This window comes from Neurospora tetrasperma (genome assembly GCF_000213175.1).
Source record: "Neurospora tetrasperma FGSC 2508 unplaced genomic scaffold NEUTE1scaffold_3, whole genome shotgun sequence".
NCBI classification, from domain to species: Eukaryota; Fungi; Ascomycota; class Sordariomycetes; order Sordariales; family Sordariaceae; genus Neurospora; species Neurospora tetrasperma.
Genome location: NW_009799101.1, coordinates 3,568,024 through 3,582,287, shown reverse-complemented (window position 1 = coordinate 3,582,287; position 14,264 = coordinate 3,568,024). Strand labels below are relative to the sequence as shown.

The following is a 14,264-nucleotide window of genomic DNA, read 5'->3' as shown; positions in this document are numbered from 1 at the left end:
GCAGAACTTTGGTTCACTGGATGTGCCCTACAACACCCGGACCCGAGTAGGTGCCGATGCGCAACAAGGAAGTTCAAGATAGGTAGAGGCCGGGGCTCAATCCAGAGTGTATTCCCAATAGCTGAAGCTCTTTGCCTTGGGCCCCCAGCTCGATATACCTTGTCGTTCACGTGGGACGTGAGGTGAGGTGAGGTGATGGTGATCTGTGATTCATAGGCACCGTAACCCAGATTCAGAGATGCCTCTAGGAGACTTGTTGTTGACGTCCCCTGACAAGTTTACGTCACGAACCTTGCGCACGCATCTGGACGATTCAACCCTTTGTCATATGGTCCCCAACCGGCACGTAGGTGGTCCTGGTTTCGTTTCGTGACAGCGAGTGCTGGGTGATTGATGGTCAGGCTGGATACCTAGACGTCCTCAGTTGGCCGCTTGAGCAACACGCAAACCATGGGTTGCACGATGCTGAGGTTCCGGGCTCTAGTTTGCTTTCCAGCGGGCTACTGCTGTGGAGTTAGTAGGGTAGTTGAAGTTCAAGTTGTTGTTGTTGTCCTGGTCATACGCTGCTGGGCTCGAGGAAGAAAACATGAGAGAAAAACGGTTGCTAGGAGCGCGCTAACTTGAGTAAATGTGGTAGGTTCTGTTTTCCTCTTTTCAGTGTTGGTATTGTGGGTGTGAGCGAGAGTGGGATAAGAAATGGAATGTTGACGAGCGGTCCTGCAAGTCGAAGTGCTGTTTTCTGACCGAGTCGGATATAGAACGCACCTGATCAATACTGGTGTGGCCAACAGAACACAACTGTCCATCGAAAAGCAGCAACCCCCAATTGGAATTTGACTGGAAGCAACTTTAGACGAAATGGCCAAGCGGAACACTTTTGCACAGTCTTTGGTGACGGAGCTCCGAATTTCGCACATGAGTGCCTATTGCATGGCAAGTGCATCAGCCATAGCCATAGAGGAAAAAAAACATCGATTGAAAGTATGTACGCATCCGTATACATAAACATAATACTGGCGCTGCCTTTCCCAAAAACTAGACATAGGTACCGTAAAAGACAAGGAACTGTATGATGTTACCATTAGATTAATGATTTGTTTAGTCTCTTGTTTTGCTTTCTCATTACTTATTGTTCAATCGCTTTGATATTTCGAGGACTAACCCAGGATTATGTATTGACCCATCGCTTAGCGGACGCCATCCTGCTTTGTACAGTATTGATAAGCTAAGGAAGAAAAAAAAAAAAAAAAAAGAAAAAAAAAAGAGAAAGGGTTGCAATGAGGAAGGTTCGTCACTGGGATGAATCCTCCCACCTTCTTTCGGTCCCCTCCTGTCTCTGATGGAACCAGTTGTCGCTTGCGGGTTACCCCTCGTAATACCACGGGGATGCAAAGCGTGCCGGACCAAATGTTCCATCCAAGGACCAACAACCCAAAAGATGCACCGGAATTAGCCAGGGAAGAGGCAACTTTCGAGCTAAGGTAGCCCAACTTTCCACATTAATCCATACATCAGACTACTACAGCCAATCATGTCCAAACTGCCCATTTACTCCTCATCGGCCTTCTCCCCCTCCTTCTTAGCGGCCTTCTTCTTCTTGTTCTTGTTCTTGCTGCCAGTGTTCCTGGAGAGGGGCTGGGCAAGGATGGCAAGAATTTCCTCATCCTCAATCTTCTTGTCGGTCTTGAACTTGGAGAGATCGAGCGCAGGGGCGGCGCCAAGCTTGGTGAGGCCGTTCTTGGTGATGGCTATTGAACCAGTTAGCTAGACTGCTTGATTCTAGTAGTCAAACATTCGATACATACCAACAGTGGTAAGGAGTCTGGCAACAGGGGAGTTGTCCTTGTCACCAACAACCTCGTAAGCGCGGAACACGTTTCCACGGACGCACTCAATGACACCAGACTTGGCATCACGCTCGTCCTCAAGCTGCCTCAAGCTGAAAGGGAAGGTACCGAACTTCTTCTGGACCTCAGAAAGAAGCTTGCGCGAGCTGGGACGCTTGAGGGCATAGGTGGTGGTGGTGCGGCGGTGAAGGGTGGTGCGGTTCTCGAACTGCTTGACCTTGCCGGATCCCAAGCTGACGCCCATCTCGACACCCCAGACCTCGCCAACCTCGGGGACACCCTCGCCCTTGGTGTTGTCGCCAGGAGCAATGACGATCTTCTTCTTGCCCTCAATCTCGTTGCGGTCGAAGAGCCACGAGGTGGTGCTCTCAACAAGGTTGCAGTCGTAAGCCTGGACAACCTTCTGGAGAAGTTCGGTGATCTTGGCCTGCGAAGGAGGCTTCTGGGAGGCGGCCTTGGCCTTCTCCTCATCGGTACCGGTAGCGAGGAGGCCAGGGGGAACCATAAGGCGGAGGAGGAGCTCGTTGGCGTAGTAGTTGGCGAGCATCAGGTCAGCATTGCGGCCCTCGATAACATCATCGGTCTGGTCCTTGGCAGGGGCAACGACGGTGTCGCAAACTATGGAACCGAAGCCATCGATCTGAGCACCGAGCTGAATCTTGACGGGCTCACCGGCCTGGATCTCAACAGCGGCCTCCTTTTCGTCCGAGGTCAAGGGAGTGTAGGGGGTGACGAAAGCGGCGGGAGAGACGGTAGTGGGGTGGGAGAAGCCCTTGGTGATCTTCTTGCCGCGATAGACCTTGGCAAGCTCCTCCTCGATGAGCTTGTCACCCTTCTCGCAGATGTCGACAATCTTCTCGCCGGCAGCAACGAGCTTGGAGACCTCAGCAAGGACCTTCTCAGAGATCTGAGCAGCGGTCTTGTACTTGGTGAGGGTATCCGGGTTGTTGAGGGAGTAGTCTGGCAGCAGGGTCAGCCTATGAGAAGCAGGTGGGCGCATATACAGAGCAAGCCAGCAACAAGCAAGCGCCCGAGCCTGTGTGTCGCAGGCTCGGGCCGGCTTTCCCAGGAACGACGAGGAACAAGTTAGGAGAGTCTAGACGCCAACCTCTCAAAGTGCGTAGCTGGAGGAGGGAGGAAGTAGAGGACTAGAGGGAGGGAAGAGAAAAGCTTCATGCTTGTAGCTCAGCTTCGTTTGCAACTAACCGATCTCCTGCTTGGTAGTTTCGGACGCCATTTTGGGCAAATGTACAGCGATAGACTGTTTACTACTAACTAAGGCTTAGAATAAATGTGCGGCGTCAAAGATTGGGCGGATGTTGAAGCTACCTACCTTGGGGTGTGGATGGTGGAGAGTGGAAAAGAAGGAGGAAAAACAGCAAAGTCGGGAGCTTCAAGGTGGACCTGCTTGATGCGTTGCGATTTTGCTTTTGCTCGTGGATTTTGTGAAGGCGGGGGAGGGGGTTCTTTCTGGATCTGGGTCTTGTGCTCGCCCAGTGCCCGGTGCTCAGTGCTCACGCCTGCTGTCATTGGATTGAAGCCTGTGTGCTCCACTGCCTCTATGTACGGGATCCAGCCAAATTCAATGCATGACGATGCTCTTTGCGATTGTCATTGCGACCGCGACGGTCACTTTGGCGGGCTTCTTCGTTGTCACAGAGGAGCGCATTCACATCGCATTCTTGCGCACTCTGACTGCCTTTCATCAGTCTGGGCCAATTTCTTGCTCCGGGATTTCCAAGTCCACAAACGTTCACGGTTCCTGTACCGGCGCAAGTCCACGTTGACGTCCGTCGAGTTCTGTTGCCGTTTTGGGGCAGGCCCGCGGCAGCGCAATGGCACGGCAAAAGAAGCCTGCCGGGACTCTTTCTCGAAAGTCTTGCCAGTGCCATCGATGAATGACAGTAACACGGGGGTTCAGGCGCGCCAAGAAGCAACTGCTCTGGTAGAAAAAGAGATCCGCTCTGGCCATGAACTGACAGGTCCTCAATACCTCTTCTGATGAAGTATTGGCGCCAGTGACTGCGTACCCAGTACTTCCAGAGCGACTGACACACGCCCTCCCTCGGCTGTCTGGGACACGGCTGTCTTCTGCTGTTGTTCCATTGGTCAGGAACAGCACTGCAACGCTAGGTCGCTCTCACCTTTGGCATCCAACTGTCAGTGAAAGATGCGCCGTGCGGTACCAAAGTTCAGTTGCCTCGCTGCCACTGCCTCCCGTTGTACCGACCTGACCTTACTCGAGCACACTACCTCTACCTCTACCTCTAGTAGCCCGTCGTGGTGCATGCCGCAGCCCAGCCTCATCTCTTCCCTCTCTCAAAAATTGGAAGCTGACAGAAAGGACAACAAACACGCCACGGAGAAGCAACAGACGATAGACGAGAATTGGCATAGCTTTAGGCTGCATCGCATCACGGCGACCACGAAACGCGAGAAACAAGACGGAACATCGCCAACCAGCTGCCCTTTCTGCTGGCTCCAGCGCACGACAGGATTTTGGCAGAGGTTACCTCGAGACAACGCGACCTGTCCAGTTCCTCAGTTCCTCGGATTTACATCAACATTACCACGGCGACCAGAGCTACCAGTAGCTAGCTACCTAGCATTGACAACCACCATCCATATCGTTCATTCCTTCCTCTATAGTCGAAGACGCGACCGACCGGTACGGCGCCGCATAGCGACTGCGACTCTCCATGGCCGCCTCGCTGTCTTCTGCCTCGGCCATGGCCTCTGGCAGTGCCGGCGCTGAGGCTGGCGCTTCTTCTGCCGACGCCTCGTCTTCGATCAATGCTTCCGGAACGCCTGCCGCCTCGGCTTCGCAGGCCCCCTCGGCAGCCTCCAAGGCCAGTAGCCCTCAAGATGGCGCGACGCCGCCCGTCATCCAACGCGACAAGGATAGTTTGAATAGGGTCTTGGTTGACCGTTTCGTCACGCGCGACATGATTCACGCCGCTGCTCTGAAAGATTCGCAAAAGGCCCTGAACCAGGACATGAGCAACCGGTTGGCACGGGTCGACCAGTACAAAGCTATGACCAGTCGCGATAGTCGGAACAGGGTACCTCCAGCTCAGCTCTACGGCCAGGGTTACAATGGTTACGGGAACGGGGTGACAGAAACAGGCGGGCCCGTCAAAATTATATACCCTTCACAGAAGCCTCGGCCGGGCAAGCGGACGACACCGCCGCTCAAGTTCAGTCGCAAAGATCTCAAGAAACAAGCCGAGCAGCATGAGGAGCTGGTACCCATCAGGATAGATGTTGACTGGGACAAGGTGAAACTGCGTGACACGTTTACCTTTAACCTCCATGAGCGCCTCATTCCTGTCGAGGTCTTTGCCTCACAGTTAGTCGAGGACATGGGGCTGAAGCCGCCTATGGACAAGCACGTTCATGAACAAGTGGTCACGCAGATGGTGGAGCAACTTCAGGACTTTTATCCCTTTGTCCATTCAGAAGAGGACGCCTTGGACCCTGAATTGCCCTACTCAGCGTACAAGAATGATGACATGAGGATTTTGATCAAGCTGAATATCACTATTAGAGAGCACACGCTGGTGGACCAATTCGAGTGGGATATCAACAATCCCATGAACTCACCAGAGGAGTTTGCCGCGAGAATGGCCGATGAACTATCTCTTTCGGGAGAATTCACAACGGCCATCGCCCACTGTATCCGCGAGCAGACGCAGCTCTTCACCCGCAGTCTCTACAGCGTAGGACACCCTTTCGACGGGCGTCCCATCGAGGACCCAGACCTCACGGCCGCCTTCCTCCCAACACCGATTCCTTACACGCTGCGACCCAACCAACAGCAAAAGGACTATGCCCCCTACCTGTACGAGAACACCGAGGCGGAACTAGAACGGACCGAGACTATGTTCTCGCGCGAGCAACGCAGACAAAAACGATCCGTCAACAGGCGTGGTGGGCCCCAGTTGCCCGATCTCAAGGAAAGGCAAAGGACGATTCGGACAGCCATTGTGTCTTCAGTCATTCCTGGCGGAGTTCTGGATATCGAAGACAGCCGGCTCTTCAAGAAGACAACGGGACCAGTGGCGACTACTGGTGGTCCGGGACGGGGCAGGCGCATCATCCGAGACGGAGACCTTTCCGATTCAGAAGACAGTATGGACTCCGCGCCAGACTCACCCGCCATGTCGGTGCCTCAAGGAGGAACCGCACGAACGCGTGGAATGCGTGGGGCCGCCACGGCCGCTGCCCAGCGCATGGCAAACATCGGACGGTCGGAAACCCCTGAGACCATTGTGCACCATCACGAGACTAGGATGTCGCGTAGGTTTGGCAGGGAAGCGACACGGGAAGAGACCGAGGAGCCTTTGCAACAGCAACACATTGTTACTCTTCGGGTTCATCCCGCTAGGCTACGGAGAATAATACAAGGACGAGACAGCAGGACGAAACCGCCGGCGCCGGCTCCGTCTGGTCCTGGGACGCCCGGTAACCAAAGAGCCTCAAGCATAGCACTCCCTGGCTCAATGGGTCCACCGCCCACTACTCCAGCTGCTGGTTCACAACACAACCTAACCATCAAGGTTGCTACGCCGCCGACCTCTGGGGCTGGAGCTGCGGCTGGTGGTGACGATGCTATTGTTGGTGCTATACCGGCTCTTCCATCTCCTGCCAACGGAGAGGCGCTTCCTCCATCGGAAATACCCTCCCAGTTCACACCTGGTCAAGGATCGTTCGTGGTACGCAGACAACACTGACATTGATCTTTGTTTTTCTCTACGCATTTTTGTATAGCCCCCAATATCAGAATGGCTCAATAAACGCCTCGAAGCGCACCAGAAGTACCCAAATGACTCTTATGACTGCATAATGCGCCACAACGCCGTGGTGATGGCCTGGGACGGCGGCAGCGGCGGCAACGTGGTGGTCAAGATCGTGCCGAAAAAAAAAAGCTCAAGAACTTCCGCCCAACGCCTAGTACATGTGGCTTCCAAGAACTCAATGTCCCAACGGTGACGGCACGATGTATGTTGTAAGTCCTGTCCTGGCTTGACGCTGCCCGGGTTCAAGGCGCACTTGAAAAACTGAGCTCGTTTGGAAAACAAGAAGGCAAAGAGGACTTGACGAGTATCAGCAGCAGTGGGTCGTTGGTAGTGCGAGCGAAGCTCAAAATAATGCAGCCACTTAGTATACTCTGGCCATAGCCGCGGGATCAGCCGGCGATTTTCACCTTCAAGGAGAACCACAAGCCCCGGCTATAACAAATGTCAGCACCCAAAGACAATAGGACGTGATCCTTGTGAACGTGTCCCTGGCTCCCTGGTAAACAACAACCCGCCCCTCACAAAACGCAAGAGGAATCGACAGCAACGAACCCCCTGACAACAAATCAAAACAGCACAAACAGGACGCTTAAGATCTTTATGTCAATACCAAAAGAAGCCGCCATCGCTCCAACGCCTATCATTCCTGGACTCAACGTACCCAGATATGGTCCTCGAGATCGACCTTGACATTGACGTCAACTCCGATCGCTCTCTCACTTGTCGCCGCCACCGCCACCACCATTATCATCAAGCCCCGAGTGCACTACACGTGTAGAACAAGCATGACAGTTGAGACAAGCGTCAAGATGAAGGAGGAGGACCAACTTGGACCCATGTTCCTCGCCCTGGAATGAGGTAAAATGGATGGTTGCCGAGGCGAAGCGAACAGATTGGGATGGGAATGCGTGTTGGGGGAATTGAATTCGGATTCGGAGCTGTGAGCTGTGAGGCAGACATGCAAAGGGTGAAGAGCGAGTGACGGCGTGAGGGACGGGAGCTTGTGTCAGAAGAGCGGAGAGCAAATGAGAATAGAAGGAATGGGACGGGCGATAGAGGCAGAGGAGGGGGCCAGAAAAGAGGTAAATTTGGAATCAAAGAAGCAGTTGGTAGAAAACAGCGGCAGTATCTTGAATGAAGAGATAGCCTGAGCACCGGCATAAATGGAGTAACAGATGGGGGTTTGGGTTCAAATTTCTGGACATTTGGGGCGACAACAATAATCCAGCCCGTGATACTGGTTGATACATTAGGGTTACTGTTGGAAGACCTGTTACATCCAGTTTACTAAGTAACCGGAATAGGAGATGTGATGTCCAACGTACAGCACAGCAATGAAGTACGATACGAGAACCACAAAGAATGATCTAGTTGATGATAGGGTGACAGGCAGGCTTGGTATATGATAATACCCATCTCTCTCCCTCGGCACCCTCGTATTCCTTATGTTAGACACGGACAAACACAATCAACGAAACATAAAACATAATGAAAATAGCTCTGAGTGGAAGCTACATTTTAATAAACTTTCGACTTTTGGGCGTCATTGCCATCCGCCTAATAGATTAATCAGCCCACCATACGCAGTCCAGTCCGGTCCAGTCCAGTCCAGTCCAGTACATCCGTCCCTTACATAAAAACGAACATAAAGCAACACCCTAAAACCTAGCAGCCAGTCCATCCATCCATCCATCCATCCATCACACACGCGCGCCCCCAACCCCGCTCTAGTCGCCGTACCAATGCCACCCACCCATTTAAAGACATGAGAAGAAGAGAGATGGTTGTGAAGAAAATAGATTTTGGAGGTGATGGGCAGTAGTGGTAATAAACATAACCTGTCGGATAGAGGTAATGGAAGAGGGGAATGTAAGGAAAAGAAAAAAGTGTGAAAAAAAAGGGAGGCCAAAGCTTGAAGCTTATTAGTGCAGCTATGTAATTGGTATTGTGATGATGCGGGTATGATATCGCTTAGTAGCAGTAGTATCATCATGAGTGGAAAAGATCCCAAGCTCTTTCGCAAAGCCTGATGAACTCCTCCTTCTTCGCCCTTTGTGTCTCGGGGCTATCTCTTCCTTCGCCGAACGGCCCTGACCTCCTTTGTGGCGCCCTCCCATTACCGAGCGGGGGGGTCCCACCTTCCTCGTACTCGACCCGCGACCTCCTCTTAGGAGCGGACGACGAGGGAAGTGTGCTGCTATGCATGTTGCTGCTGCTGTAATTATTGCCGGGAGTATTGTTACTGGCGCTTCGGCTGGCGTCGGTCATATGATTACTGATATGGGAGGGCGGGCCTCTTTGAGAGGACGATGCGTGCGTAGAAGGCAGATATGTTGGCGGTGGTGGCGCGTGATGATGCGCTGGGCCGTTGGGGGGAGATGGCGGTGTCGGGGGTTGGTGTTGACTGCTACTGCTGTTATAGTGCACATACTTGGGCAGTAATTCTGTTCGGCCGGCCGCCAGGTCTTGCTGTGCTTCCTCGGCGGACATGTACTCCCTTGTCCTGGCAGATGCAGGGGCTTGAGGTTGCGGCGGTGGAGGTGGCGGTGGATGGTGAGGTGATGCCAGCGGTCCGTGGTTGTGACTCTGGCTGGCAAAGAGGGCATGTCCACTTGAATCCGGATGGCCAGACAGGCCCTGACCAAATACATCTGAAATCGGCGGCAGTCTATTGTTTGTTTGCTTGGCAGGCACATGGTGGATGTGCGATGTGCTGGCGAGATTCGAACTATGGTTCATGAGGTGACGGGTCAAGGGGTGAGGGTTCTGTCTGCCAGGGAACGACTGGCCAAGGGGCGCAGACTGGATAACCCTTTCGTTGGCGAACTGCTCGTGGGAGGGAGCGACGATGCTCAATCCTGGCGGAGGGCCACGCTTCCGTGCTAGGCCTGGTGTCTTTGCAGCGAAGTGTCCTCCATCCTTATCCCTATCTGGAATTTCGGGGGCCTTGAAGCCGGCCGACTGTTGTTGTAACCTGGACTCGATGATCCGCTTCTGCTGCTCCTTCACACTCATACTGCGATGTACTTGCTCCTTCATGAGCGGGTCGTGGGTAACAAAGCCGGGCGATAAACAAGCGATACCGACTTCCTTGATACCAAGTCCACTGGTGTCACGGGCAGTGAGTGGTCGCGCAGAACCCGGAACGCCGTTGTTGGTGCTTGTGTTCTTGGATAGATCCAGTCTGCTGGGTCGATGCCTGGCAGTGGGGGGTGGTGGTGGGGGTGGTGGTTGTTGTTGGACGTCGGGCGAGCCTGGTTCCTTCTTGACAATGATCCTGGGCGCCGAGCCACCAGCGCTGCGGGAACTGTATTATCGAAGACGATGGACTGATTAGTGACTGCTCGGTAGCAATAGCGAAAGACGAAGATCGAGACGAGAGATGGAAAGAGAAAAGGAAGAGGACAGACATGGACAATGAAAAAAAGGAGATTACTTACGCGCTGGGTGGAGAGGATTTGTGTGCAGCGGGTGTCGCACCCACAGCTCGGGGGCTGCCACTACCTGACCGGGGAGCTGGCGCATTCGGGTTCGAAGAGGATGGGGGCGGCGGTGGTGGTACAGCGGCCGTTCGTTGCGCGCTGGGCGACGATGTGGAAGCGGGCGCAGCAGTGTTAGCAGAGACGTCGGAGCCGTAGTTGGGCCTGTCGTGAGGAGCCGGAGACGCGGCCATGGCAATGGCGGTGCTCATGGTCGACTTGGACACTGTTGGAGGTTGTGGAAATCAGGAGAGCGTGATGGGGAAGAAAAGTAAAGATTGGAGCGACACGGAGCGAGTGGTTGGCTTTGGGATGAGTGGTTGAATATCCCTGGGAATGCTCTGCAAATCCGGGGGGGTGTTGGGTCGGCAGGAAATTGATTGAAAAGAGGCGAACAGCTGTGCCTTGAAGCGCGGCGGACGGGATTAATTGGGGGATGGGGGGATTGGAAATCGACGTCGGATGGATCGCAGCAACGTGCGTGTCCCACGTCCCAAACCAGGTTGGTCGCAGGTGAGCAGCCCCCCTGGGACAAGGTATAGTCGGACTAGTTGTTAGGTACCGAGCCTGGGTTGGTACTGGTGTGCCGCCGGCCTATCAATCGCGACGCTGGCTGACGTCTCGACGCACTTGGGCACTCCTTTTCTCCAGGGCCCCTCTCTGCTGTGTTGTTCCTGCCCCTAGTGTGTGTGAGGCGATGCAGAAAATGCAGATAAACCCGAGGATGGTGATGGTGCGGGTTCGAGACCGCAGGGAAATGGACTTGGTGGAGGTGAGAGTGGAAAGCGGAAGACGGCAAACGAGATCCCGAACGGATTCCTCAGGATATTACTTGCCGGGTGACGAGCGGAAGCTAAGGTATGTCAACTGTTTTGCGACTCCTCAGAACCTTGCCAAGCTTGTATGTGTCTTTCAATATTTCGGTCTTGCTGCTTGCGCACTGCAACGACCTAATCCGAGTGCCGGGCGCTTCCAGACTGGCTGAGACAACAGTGCGGATCCCAAACAATTGCTTCTGCTTGCTTGGGTTGACCTGGGAATCAAGACCGATCCAGCCGCTTGACTCGCTGCAGATGTCTCGAAACAAATTCGGGTTCTGGTAGGTGTCTGTCTGAATGGTTTGTCTCTTGGGCACAGTTTGTTGTGGCGGTGGTGGTGGTGGTGGTGGTTGCCGGTGGTGGTTGCCAGTGATGGTGGCAGATAGTGTGGAAGTGGAAGTGGGTTGCGCCGCCAGTGTCAAATGCGTGCCGGAAATGTGACTGATGCGTCCGGGTGCTGAAGTGTTTCGCTGGGTTTGTTGCGGATGTCTGTGGGTTCGCGATGCACCTTCCTCTTTTCGGCAGACTCGTCCGTCGTAATAGGAAAGTGTCGCTGTCGGCCTCAAAACCTTACGAACGGGCAGTTGCTGGATTCGCTGAAGTCGCTGCCTCCAGGCTTGCAACCGATGGCTCGTATTGGCTGGAATTTCCCCTCCGAGATGGAGAGATAAGTACGACTCTGTGAAAAAGAAGTTGATCAACAATTTGTCCCTTTCTCTTTTTTTTCGCCTTTCGATGATTACCCCTATTCGGCCATTTATTGAGGAAGAAAACAAACGCTATCAAGTACCCTAAAGTGGAAACTGGTCCGGTGGATTGCCCTTTGGTACACGCCGAATATGCGCGGTCGCGACAAGGTGCTTTCTGTCGCCTGTCGGAGCTCGGTCGTCGGAGATGCCGGATGCGCCACGCCGCAAGCAACCCAAAAATGGGACACAACTGAAGGGCAAAACGTGGAGTGCTAGAAGATAGGTAGGAGAGTCGACTACGCGCGAGGAATGGGAGCCAGAACCAGGGACGGGCAAGAGGAAATTATGTTCTTCTTATGGGAAGCAGACGTAACGAGCTCCAGGTTGTTAGGAAAGTTAGTCCCTCCCCTCACTTTGTTTGGGCTGTAGGTAGGGGTCCCCGCCGATTATGAAAGGGGACGACCCAGCGATAATGATGCAAGTTGTGTATGAGGTTTGTGGCTACATGGATCCAGCCCTGGTACCTACCATGTTGGGTCACATCTTTGTCCCCCATGATCCAGTGGTCCAGCGTTTGATGTTCAACGTTGTCGCGGATCATGGGTTGGAGATCTTGCAAGTGCCAATCCGTACCTGGAAGATACAGCAGAGGCGATGGCGGGAGGTCTGGCAGGTTGCTGGCTCATACACTACAGCATGTCAAATAGGCGTCCAATCAGTTTACAAGTACCTGCTTGAAAATGCACCAGAGCTGCGCAGCTGTCTCGGCCTCCATTAGCCTGTTGCTCACACTGGCTGTTGCGATGGTCGCGAGAAGCTGTGCCTTTTGAACATCGAGTCTCTGAAAAGGTACATATCTTCCACGAGGATCATCTGCGCATAATCTGGCGTCGATCCACGCGGCTCTCACGGCCCTTCCATCTGACAGACAGTCCCCAACTTCCCCAGAAGCATGTCGAAAATTCGTGAGTTGAATGGCTGACGATAGTACTTGACAACTGAGTCCCCGGTCGGTACATTACTTTTCGCGTTGAAATCTAGCGTGATGGGGAAAGGGGGAGGGGGGCTGCAGGGGTCGTCTTGAGATTTGGACTGTCCTTGTCGCTGATTGGATTCTGGATTTCTCCCCCACCATCACCTGCTTCCATTCTCTCACAACGCAGCCTGGCCGACCAGCCAACCCGATTCACCTGAAACTCGTCAACGATAGAGAGAGGACGGCCAAGGAGGGGCACATCGTCACCTAAACATCCGGTCCGAGCTCGCCTATGCCCAAAGTGCCATCGAATGAATCAAACATCACCCAACCCACACGACGAACACGAAGGCAGCTCTCTCTGTCATCTGAAAAAGCTGGTATCAAGGATTCGAGCTGCTCGTCCTCAACTCATCATGGAACATTTCCCGGCCAAGTATCGCCCCCATGACTTATCAAGTCAGACTCGAGTAAACTTGCCCCCACGAACAGAAGATACACATAGATTATTGTACATACTACACTACATATCTTGAAGCATGCGGAGACAAGTGCGTTGACACGTACATGTAACTGCACGACGTACGTACTGTAAGTGGACACCTCGCCCATGAAACTCGCAATCTGCGACAGTAAAAGAATTTCCATCTCGGACGTCTGGATCGCTCGGTTAGGTGGATCTCGGGCACTTCCATACCTACGGAGGGGTCACATTTCACATTTCTCACCCGTCCAACGTCTTGTTTGGTCCGGGCTTTTACTACGGTGATACATTTGATGCTTGGTCCATGTTCGAGCGGTCAAAGAGTCATCCTGTTCTGCCCATTCTTTTGTCCTCATGCTGCTCATGATAAGTCTGAGACTACTCCCAATGAGTTGCTACAACATGTAGTTCGTCCATCTGAGACGGCCTCCAGCTGCTTCAGGCCAGAGGAAAAGGGCATGGAACGACGAAGAGAGTATAGACGCTACTCTCGCTAGCGTCCCGCAAGAATCGAAAACTCTCAACGAGTATCCCAGTCTTTGGATATCTTTCTGCCACTACTACGGTATGAAACGGCCACAAACGTCGGCCCAATGGAATCCCTCCCTTGGCGGCCCCGAGGCCCCGGAACAATTAACGCCGGCAACAGTCTGTGCATCAAATAATGAATGTCGTGCAGCAAGCCGTCGACCATCATATCACAAAGCCCTTAGCCTGGTCTGGGCAGACCGTTGAACGACTGGACAGCAGACTCATACAATTACCGTTATCCTCGGCCAAGGTCACACCAGCCAATCTATAACAAATGAGATAATCCAGGGATTCACGACCGCGCCGAGCTCGCCTTGACGGACCTCGTTGCCATTTATAACTCTACTCACTGGAACACATTGGCTAGCCTGGATCAGATGGTTCGCATGGTGATGATGAGAAGGAATCTGCACAGGATGCAACCCACTGGCACAGCACCCATTCAGTCGGTGTTAGGTAGTCACAAAAAAAAAGAAAAAATTCTTCTTCAAATCAGAGATACATATGACGTTGCTATGGCGAGGTTCATATCACTTGAACATTGCTTGCTGGTTTTTGTTTGTATCTATCGCGGATACGGAGACGTTTCGTTCACTATTGCCCACCATCCATATAAAAGGCTCCCCCCCCCCCCCCCCCCC

The 14,264-nt window shown here is 53.4% G+C and overlaps 5 protein-coding genes across 5 annotated transcripts; 1 reads left to right on the top strand and 4 right to left on the bottom strand.

The window, feature by feature from the left end:
- Positions 1-1,452: 1,452 nt before the first annotated feature.
- NEUTE1DRAFT_117070 (uncharacterized protein) lies at positions 1,453-3,231 on the bottom strand (the record flags this gene model as incomplete). The annotated part of the gene is made up of 4 exons (XM_009852893.1): positions 1,453-1,748; positions 1,806-2,807; positions 3,054-3,118; positions 3,181-3,231. The coding sequence occupies 3 exons, from the start codon at positions 3,082-3,084 to the stop codon at positions 1,549-1,551; spliced, it is 1,233 nt and encodes a 410-aa protein (XP_009851195.1).
- A 1,315-nt stretch (positions 3,232-4,546) lies between these two features.
- On the top strand, positions 4,547-6,839 carry NEUTE1DRAFT_146575 (uncharacterized protein; the record flags this gene model as incomplete). The annotated part of the gene is made up of 2 exons (XM_009852892.1): positions 4,547-6,562; positions 6,618-6,839. The coding sequence occupies 2 exons, from the start codon at positions 4,547-4,549 to the stop codon at positions 6,837-6,839; spliced, it is 2,238 nt and encodes a 745-aa protein (XP_009851194.1).
- Positions 6,840-8,523: 1,684 nt separating this feature from the next.
- On the bottom strand, positions 8,524-10,448 carry NEUTE1DRAFT_82364 (uncharacterized protein; the record flags this gene model as incomplete). The annotated part of the gene is made up of 2 exons (XM_009852891.1): positions 8,524-9,953; positions 10,087-10,448. 2 exons carry the CDS (start codon positions 10,335-10,337, stop codon positions 8,636-8,638), a joined length of 1,569 nt encoding a protein of 522 aa, XP_009851193.1.
- Positions 10,449-10,978: 530 nt separating this feature from the next.
- On the bottom strand, positions 10,979-12,407 carry NEUTE1DRAFT_110275 (uncharacterized protein; the record flags this gene model as incomplete). Its single annotated transcript, XM_009852890.1, has 4 exons — positions 10,979-11,622; positions 12,161-12,265; position 12,321; positions 12,363-12,407. 4 exons carry the CDS (start codon positions 12,405-12,407, stop codon positions 10,979-10,981), a joined length of 795 nt encoding a protein of 264 aa, XP_009851192.1.
- Positions 12,408-12,669: 262 nt separating this feature from the next.
- NEUTE1DRAFT_101003 (uncharacterized protein) lies at positions 12,670-13,256 on the bottom strand (the record flags this gene model as incomplete). Its single annotated transcript, XM_009852889.1, has 2 exons — positions 12,670-12,875; positions 13,199-13,256. 2 exons carry the CDS (start codon positions 13,254-13,256, stop codon positions 12,670-12,672), a joined length of 264 nt encoding a protein of 87 aa, XP_009851191.1.
- Positions 13,257-14,264: the final 1,008 nt, after the last annotated feature.